The sequence below is a fragment of the Populus nigra genome, chromosome 19, assembly GCF_951802175.1.
Source record: "Populus nigra chromosome 19, ddPopNigr1.1, whole genome shotgun sequence".
Lineage (NCBI taxonomy): Eukaryota > Viridiplantae > Streptophyta > Magnoliopsida > Malpighiales > Salicaceae > Populus > Populus nigra.
The window spans coordinates 13,739,426-13,748,141 of record NC_084870.1 but is presented as its reverse complement, the minus strand read 5'-3'; the positions used below and the strand labels follow the sequence as shown (position 1 = coordinate 13,748,141).

General features: G+C 33.5%; 1 protein-coding gene across 4 annotated transcripts; it reads right to left on the bottom strand.

Annotated features, from left to right (window-relative positions):
• Nucleotides 1-1,178: 1,178 nt before the first annotated feature.
• Nucleotides 1,179-5,212, bottom strand: LOC133680345 (histone deacetylase 19-like). Of its 4 annotated transcripts, none has more exons than XM_062103232.1 (8): nt 5,027-5,212; nt 3,804-4,401; nt 3,149-3,589; nt 2,772-3,002; nt 2,416-2,486; nt 2,268-2,325; nt 1,714-1,785; nt 1,179-1,551 (listed from the first exon to the last, which is right to left on the bottom strand). In XM_062103232.1, the coding sequence occupies exons 2-8, from the start codon at nt 4,332-4,334 to the stop codon at nt 1,456-1,458; spliced, it is 1,500 nt and encodes a 499-aa protein (XP_061959216.1). In that variant the 5' UTR covers nt 4,335-4,401; nt 5,027-5,212; the 3' UTR covers nt 1,179-1,455. The 4 variants fall into 4 exon arrangements, with proteins under 4 accessions (XP_061959216.1, XP_061959214.1, XP_061959217.1 ...); XM_062103230.1 differs by having other exon boundaries at nt 3,804-4,395; XM_062103233.1 differs by having other exon boundaries at nt 3,804-4,392.
• Nucleotides 5,213-8,716: the final 3,504 nt, after the last annotated feature.

The following is an 8,716-nucleotide window of genomic DNA, read 5'->3' as shown; positions in this document are numbered from 1 at the left end:
GGAATGGAAGCGTGTGAAGGTTTCAATTATTTGAGATATGATGTCGTCTTTTTTTATTCTTCTAATTAAGTGATATAAGTTTTCTCACAGTCTAAAGAAACACTAAACCTCAAACCCTGAAACCCCTAACCCCAATCCCTAAACCCAAAACCCCAAACCTGAAACCCGTAACCCAAAACCCAAAACCCAAATCCGTAAACCCCTAACCCCAAATCTCAAACTCTAAACCCTGAAATCCTTAACCCGAAACCCTAAATCTTATATCCAAAACCCTAAAACTCTAAGCTCTAAACCCCAAACCTCAAACCCTGAAACCCCTAACCCCAATCCCTAAACCCAAAACCCGAAACTCGAGACCCGTAACCCAAAACCCGAAACCACAAACCCCAACTCAAACCCTCAAACTCTAAACCTTAAATATATCTGAAATTGGTGCGTTTCTGCCAATATTACTTGTTATTTAGCACTTATCTTCATTGTATTTTTTATCTTTTTAAGTGCTCTTGTCTTTTTTTATTGCCACCTCTACGGATAATTTGTTCAAATATTCATATTTGAATTTTTTGGCCTCTCTATCTATACATATGATAATAATTCAAGAGATCGGTAAATGATAAAAATTGTTGAACTTTATATAGAAATGTAGAAGAATGTCCTTTTTCAGTAACTTTAAAAAGACATTAGACCTTCAATATTTTTAGTAAGGAGAAGACAGAAAAACCTATTGACTTGTTGACCTTCAATATTACTTGATTGTTTTTTAAAATATTTTTATTTAAAAATATATTAATATAATATTTTATTTTAAAAAAAATACCACACATTAAAACAATCTAAAAATATCAAAAATAATCAATTTAAAATAAAAAAATATATATATTTAAAAAAAAACACTTTTAAAACACCCAATCCCAACCCATAATTACATTTATTTTCCCTCAGTTCCCTTTTCCCGCTTGCCAAAATATACACCCATTCTTATTCCATTTGACCTTCCCTCCAGCTCTCCCTCCATCAAGCTCCACTACTTGGCATCTGCTTCTCAGACCATTTCTCCAAGCAGGCACCCTTTCCCTTTAAAAAAAATATTCATGTACTCTGGGAAATCCAAAAAAATCACCACTACTAGCAAAAAAAATTCACAATTTTCTGCATTCTAATTACTTAAGAAAAAGAAATAACAAGTTCAAAGAATATTTTTTTCACCATTTTTGAACTTCAATTCCAAGTTTCCACAATATCCAATACAAAATGCCTTAATAAAAAAAAACATAATTAGAGACGAAACCATTCAGCTTATCATGTGTGATCCGAGTTTGTACTCATCATATATGCTTAACTCGATAAAACCATACACAAACTTGGAATAGTTTGTGGAATGGTGCTTTTTACTTGGGATTCCATTTGATTAGAAGGCTTGTTCACATTTTCCTGTTCAACTCTCACACCTAGCCCCTACTTGGAGTACAACTGATCAGAATGCTTGTTCACATTTTCCTGTTCAACTCTCACACCTGGATCATCAATTTGCATAGGACCAGCATCCAAAGCCTGCAAGAGTTGATGCCAATCAGAAAAGCTCGTATTGTAGAGGAATCCATAGAAGTCCAGTTAGAATCCATAAACAGCAACCCCTTGTGTGTCCCATTGCATGTTCCATTTTTCAATTTTTCTTGCAGGAGAAGTATGTGAAAGCATGAATATTAAGCTTACCTTTCCACTTGCATTTTCACCTATTGCTGTATCAAAGCCTCTAGCATACTCAGAACTTCCTTTCTGACCCTCCTATGAAAGGCAAAATGAATAATACTGTCACAAATAAATTACAAAACCAGAAAAATTCAGTGATGAATATTTTGTAATTTTGCACTTGGTAGTATTATCTCCTCTACTTTTGGGTTAAAGCAAATTCTCCATCTTGTATTATTAAAGGAAGTTCATGATAATTCAAGTCCCCCCCCCCAAAAAAAAAAAAAAAAAAAAAAAAGAGGCTCATTTATACAGTTGGTATCAGCAGTAGCATTATCATTGATTATAGAAAGCAGATGACCCAACTTCTAGCTGCCAAATTCAACTAGGTTCATTTCTCAAGAGTTAGTCAAAATTCTTTTCCCCTTTTCAGAACATAAGGGGAAGAAAAAAAACAGTCATCTTATTAAGGTTATAGATTAAGATAGTACATGAGTAATCAGGAAATGACCATTCATAGGCCAACACCATGAATTTAAAACACTGAAAAGACAAAGGTGAGTTGTAGTTCAGCATACCAACTCCTTTGGCTCAGCTTCAACTATTTCTCTCTTCACTCTGCTTGGTAATGGCTTTCTGTGTATAAAGATAAATTAGTAAACAGCAGGATACAATAATTAGGAAAAACTTCTTTCACCTCCTTTTTTGTTGTGGAAAAAAAAGTACCGTTCATCATCAACATCCATATCAGAATCTGGATCCCATCTCTCATCTGCATCATCCTGATCTTCTTCTGCCTGATAAATCTCAATAAATACGAGACATATGGTTTAGTATCAATTAGCAGACACAAATCTACTTGTCAACTATAAAACAAGTTCATACTCGACTATTGTGAATTAGCAAGCAATTCTACTTGTCAACTATAAAACAAGTTAATCTTCGACTATTGAGAATTACAAGAAAAAAAGTTTAAATGGTAACCCCAGGTGGTTAAACTATAAGATCTTAGCTGTGACGTGGGAGAACAATTAGAGTCAATGTCACTTATTTCATCTTAATAAAAAATCAGCAAAAGATACCTCCGGAAGCTCAGTATCAGGTGGTCTTTCCTGAAATTGGACACTCGGTGCATGCTGAAGCTTTGAAAGATTATCAAGGAGCTTAGACCGTATTTCCTCAAGTAACTGGTGGGAATTCTTATTTTCCATGTTGCTAGGGGCAACATGAAGAGTATAATCTGGACCAAAGTACTCATAATACTCATGCTGTGGCATCTTATCATCAACTTCAATTCCAAGTGCAACTCCAGTCTGCCATATATTAGACACAACAACATCAGAGTGGTAGGTTAAACAAAGATATTAAACAATTACTTCAAATCAAATTCACAAGTAAATGACAAAGAGACATTTCAAATGCAAAAACTAAAGAATCATTTAGCAAAAGAAAATCATGCCTCGTAGCACCAGCAGCGAGCAACATTTCGAATGGTGTAGCCGCCACCGCCCAATAGCAATAATGGCACGTTGAAAGATCTCATAAATTTAACGCACTCTGCATGGCCCTTGATAGAAAGATTGAAGCATCCTAATCTATCCCCAGATAACGAGTCAGCACCACATTGGAGAACCACAGCACCCGGTTTAAAAACTTCCATTACTTTTCCAATTAGTGGTTTAAACAAGAAATGATAGCTCTCATCGTCAATTCCATCATCCAATGGAACATTGAGAGAGTAGTATTTTCCTTTTGAAAATCCAATGTCACGTATATCTCCTGTGCCGGGAAAGTAATCTCCAAATTTATGGAATGAAACAGTCATGACTCTGTCAGTGGTGTAAAATGCTTCCTCCACACCATCACCATGGTGAATGTCAATATCCACATACAGAACACGCTGCAAAGGCATGGGAAAGAAAAAATCACAAGATAAGATGAGACCTGAAAACCTAAAAGAAAAAATAATAATATAATAGTTGGTGTACAATTTTGGAGTAGTGATTAGAAGGCATTGAGTTAGACCAGGGTTTCCCAAAAAAGGTGGGCATATTTCAAGGTGACATTGAGAAACTATGTTAGCATCCATAGCCAGAGAGGGATAGTAAAAAAACCTCGTGCACTTTAAGAAGCTCCAAGATTGCAAGCACGATGTCATTAACATAGCAAAAACCAGAAGCTTCACACTTCTTAGCATGATGGAGGCCACCAGCCCAATTGACAGCAATGTCACAGAGGTTGTGATTTAACTTGACGGCACCCCCAACAGAGCCACCAGCGTAAGTCTGGCAGAAGGAGTACAGGCCATCAAAGACAGGACAATCTTCGCCAACGTTAAAGCGCTTGAGCTGCCTGAGCTGGTCCTGCTGGGTCTCAGGGGTGATGCTGCGGAGGAAAGAGACATAATCATCAGCATGGAAGCGGCAAAGATCGCGGTCACGAGCAGGAAAGGGCTTGAGGACCTGCATGTGCTGAAGCAAGCCGTAGTGGGCAAGGAGAGCATGGGTCATTCGAATGCGATGGGGCTTCATGGGGTGACCCTGGCCATAATAGTAATTGCCGACTTCTGGATCGTAGAAATAGCAAACCTTTCTCTTAACCCCATCAGGAGCAGCAGACGGAAGAGAATTGCCACCAGTGTCCATTGTTAGTTATTAATTATTATGGATAGATGGATCTGTATACTTGTTGGTGCTGCTGCTGCTGCTGCATCTTAATCAAAAGAAACAACCTAAGAGATTTGCTTACCAATTAATTAATTAATTAGATAATACATAGAGTACGGTGCTTGAAATTGAAAAGCGAAGCCAAAAATCAAACCCTTAAAAAGAAAGGAATAATGATGCTCATGCTCAAGTATCAGTTAACCAGTATAAGCATGGTAGTGAAACTAACTAGCGGATCACATTGAAGATGAGATACCAAAGAAAATATAATAATAATAATAAATTTATGCATCGAACTTAAAGAAAACTAAAAAAAAAAAAAGCGGTAGCGGTAGCATGGATTAATTAACAAACTAAATTTAATAATAATAATAATAGAAGTAAGCAGCGACTTTAAAGAAAATCACAAAAAAAACCTTAAAAAAGGAAGAAGCAGAAGCGGTAGCATGGATTAATTAACAAACTAAATTGAAGAAGACATAATAATAATAATAATAATAATAATAGAAGTATGCAGCGAATTTAAAGAAAATCACAAAAAAAACCTAAAAAAATGAAGAAGCAGAAGCAGAAGCGGTAGCATAGATTAATTAACAAACTAAATTGAAGAAGACATAATAATAATAATAATAATAATAATATCAGAATGAAGGAAGAATCCCTTTCCGTACCTTGAATTGAATTTAATGCCAGCTTAAAATAGGAAAGGGAAAACTTGAGGGTCTTTCTGCTGCAACGGAGAAGAACCACCTCCCCTTTAATTTTCAGAAGACAAAAAAAGCATATAATGTAACACTGCTTCTCATCTGCTCTTTGTGCTTCTAACTTCCAATCGAGCTGCCTTCCTTTAATTATGATTTCTTTCAAGTTTTCAAGAATCGATAACGTCCCTGCCGAGACGGGCCTTACAGCTTCACCTATGCTCAATGGGCCTAACCGCTTCATTCTGCCATCAATATTGGGCCTGCCCCCTTTTCCCGAGAGTTCAATTTGAATGTGCCTCTCCTCTTTGAGCCTTGATGACTCATTTAAGAGTTCTGTCATAGAATACTGGTGATTTTTTTATGAGAACTTTTTTCTTTTTCTTGTGGTTGTGAGAACTTAATTAATTATAGTAATATAATAATCGAGTGTGTCATTGTATTGTTTACATTGATATGGCTGAATTAAATCGGTCCTATTGTTGTAACATCAATAAATATAAGAAAAAAATTAAATATGTTCATTTTTTATTTGGATAATACAGGTATTTTCGGGTTAATTTATTAAGTGAAAAAATAAATAAACTTTCTTGAGTATCAGAAAAATTTTAGGATTTGATATGTTTAATCGTGTCCTGAAATTGCATTCATGTATATCTAACATGTAAAGGGTAATTAATTCACCATCTAGGTTTGCATTTTGAAAACGGTAACCACACAACTCTGGGTAAAGCCGCTAGAGTATCAATGAATTATTATAATTTTAAAAAATATATTTTAATTATGTTTTTTTAATATTATTATATTAAAATCATTTTAAAATATTTTAATGTTTTTAATATGAAAAATAATTTAAAAAATGGAAGCTACCAAATCGCCTCTACATCTCTCTTTTGTTTTTTTGTTTTTTTTTAATGCGATATGCTACTAAACACATAGACAATGTGTGTGTATCCCGTAAAAAATATAAAATGAAAAAAAATGATGGCTTATCACGGCCAAGCAACCTGACTACGTTGATAGAATTAATTATTTAGTGTAGTAAATTAAATATATGCAGAATTAATAAGCATATAATAAAAAAGCTCACAGCTATACAATTTAAATAGAATATTTAATTTATAAAAGAAGAAAATCAACTCGTTATAATTAATGACTAGTTACATGACCCGCGCGATGCCGCGGGTCATTTTTTTGACATAAAAAATATAAAAAAAAACAAAGATTTAAAAATCTTGGTTTTTCTATAAAGCTATACCCAAGAATTTTAGGTTTGGCTGCAACGCCCGACCTAAGAGTAATATTTATAATATTAATAATAACATTAAACTTGCATGATCCAAGTTTAAGTGAGTCTAACTGCAACACCAGACCCAAGAATATTAGATGTGGGTCTGACTATAAGGTCGTGTCATAAAAGTGTGATAATTAAATAGATTAATTAAAAAAACCCAAGAAAAAAAATCAACAGGAAGAAAAAAAATTAATGAAGAAAAAGAAAAAAAATTAAATTAATTGGGTTAACCCTTTAAACCAGGTTATCCCGTAAAATTTAGGATTCGCATCATGAAAGTTTGATAACTAAATAGAAAAAAAAATGAAGGGTTTACCCATCAAACCGGGTTAACCCATCAAACCAAGTTAACCCGTCAAACCTAGGATACGTGTCATGAAAGTCTGATAATTAAATAGAAAGAAAATTAACTTTAACAAATTAAACTAAATGAAATAAATAATTAAAAAAAATCCAGATTAACGCGTCAAATCAGGTTAACCCATCAAACTCGGAATCCATATTATGAAAATCTGATAACTAAATAAAAAAAATTTAACATTAACAAACTAAATCAAATAAAAAAAATTCATTAAAAAAAGAAAAAAAGAAAAAAAAGAAAAAACAGTTATATAATAATAATAATAATAATAATAATAATATATTAGTAAAAGGCGTGAGAAAATTAATATATTAGTAAAAGGCGTGGGAAAGCTACAGTAGGTTTTCCACGCCAAAAAAAGAAAAAAAAGTTATATAATATAATATAATAACAATAATAATATAATTATAATATATTAATATATTAATATATTAGTAAAAGGCGTGAGAAAATTAATATATTAGTAAAAGGCATGGGAAAGCTACAGTAGTTTTCCCACGCCTTTTAGAGTATTACTTAATTATATCCTCTAATTTTTAATGCTAAATTGTCTATTACTCCTGTTTGAGATTGTGGTAGTAGTTGCAGTACAAAGTGTTTTTCACTTGAAAATGCATCAAAATGATATTTTTTTTATTTTTAAAAAATTATTTTTGAGATCAGCACATCATAACAATATAATAATATAAAAAAAATAACTTTTAACAAAAAAAAAGTGAAATTTGAGGGAACGCGGTTTTAACCGCGTTCCCAAACGGAGCATAATCTCAATGCCAATAGTTTTTTAAGATTTCAATAACAACATTTTACTAAATTACATTCTATCAATGTCTACGAATTAAAAAAATCAAGTAAAAAATTGACTTGATTTTCTCTTTGTAACGACATAATATAATGTTTGAACAAGATATTAGGCATAAAAAAATTACAGCAAGGAAAAAAAGATGCATAAGAGATCAGTAGATAGCAATTGTCTTAGGCGTAGAAGAACTACACCAATCCATCACGAACGTAATGTAGAAACTCTACTATGGTGAAGATACTATAAAGGAGGTCTTGTGAAAAAATAGCTTGAAGTCAGGATGGTAAAAAACTTAACACCTCTCATTCTTATTATTTTTTTTCAAATGAGAACGTTGTCCTATTTAAAACCCCAATTATGAAATTCCTTCTCTCCCTGTTCACGCCTCAGAACGCATAGTTCTTATAAAAAAAGAAGCGCTTTCACATCTTCTTAACAAGAAATGAAATGAATGCGGAGAAGAAAGGTTTTGATGATGTCGTAAAAAATCTAACTAGCCTGGGAATAGAGTTTCAAGGTTGAATAATCGGTTAATCAATTGGTCCTAACAATCGTCCAACCTTCCATATATTGTCCATTTTGAGCTTTACTACCCTCACAGATTTCTTTTTGGTGACCACACGTAGCCCCAAAACACGTCTAACAAGTCAACAACCAGCATTAATCATAAGGTCAGCTACCAAATCATCACCCATCGATATAGGATATTACAATCCACCCCCTTTAAGGAGCCTGATGACCTTGTTGGCACAATCGGACAGTCGGTGAGACCGACTTTGATACCAAATGTAACAGCTCAACCCAACCTGCCAGATATTGTACCGTTCTCACAAATTTGTTTTTGGTGACCATGCATCCAAAACATGTTTGAAAGTCAGCAACCAGCACTGCTAATAAAGTCAGCTATCAAATCCTCACCTGCCGATTTGGGATATTACAATCTCCTTCATTCTCCCTAACCAACATAGTTGGTAACTTATAATTGGTCCTTGATAGGCCAAAGTTATTCGTGACTAGTACCTGCAAAAAATCCTTTTTAATAGAAGTGGAGACTCTCTGATACTTAAATAAGTATTTTTTTAGAGAGATAATATACAAGAATATTCTAGAGAGAGATGCTCTGAAAATATATATGTAATGAAGAATTAAAATTGTGATCTTTTTTTTATGAAGATCTCATTGTATATTTATAGCCCATAAAAG

What these genes read in the sequence shown, in the direction of transcription:
- LOC133680345 (XM_062103232.1), bottom strand. Translation starts at nt 4,334, where the DNA reads ATGGACACTGGTGGCAATTCTCTTCCGTCTGCTGCTCCTGATGGGGTT. An exon ending in AAGCTGAGCCAAAGGAGTTG is followed by an intron (nt 1,786 to 2,267) that starts GTATGCTGAACT and finishes TGCCTTTCATAG; the next exon opens with GAGGGTCAGAAAGGAAGTTC. An exon ending in GTGAAAATGCAAGTGGAAAG is followed by an intron (nt 1,552 to 1,713) that starts GTAAGCTTAATA and finishes CAACTCTTGCAG; the next exon opens with GCTTTGGATGCTGGTCCTAT.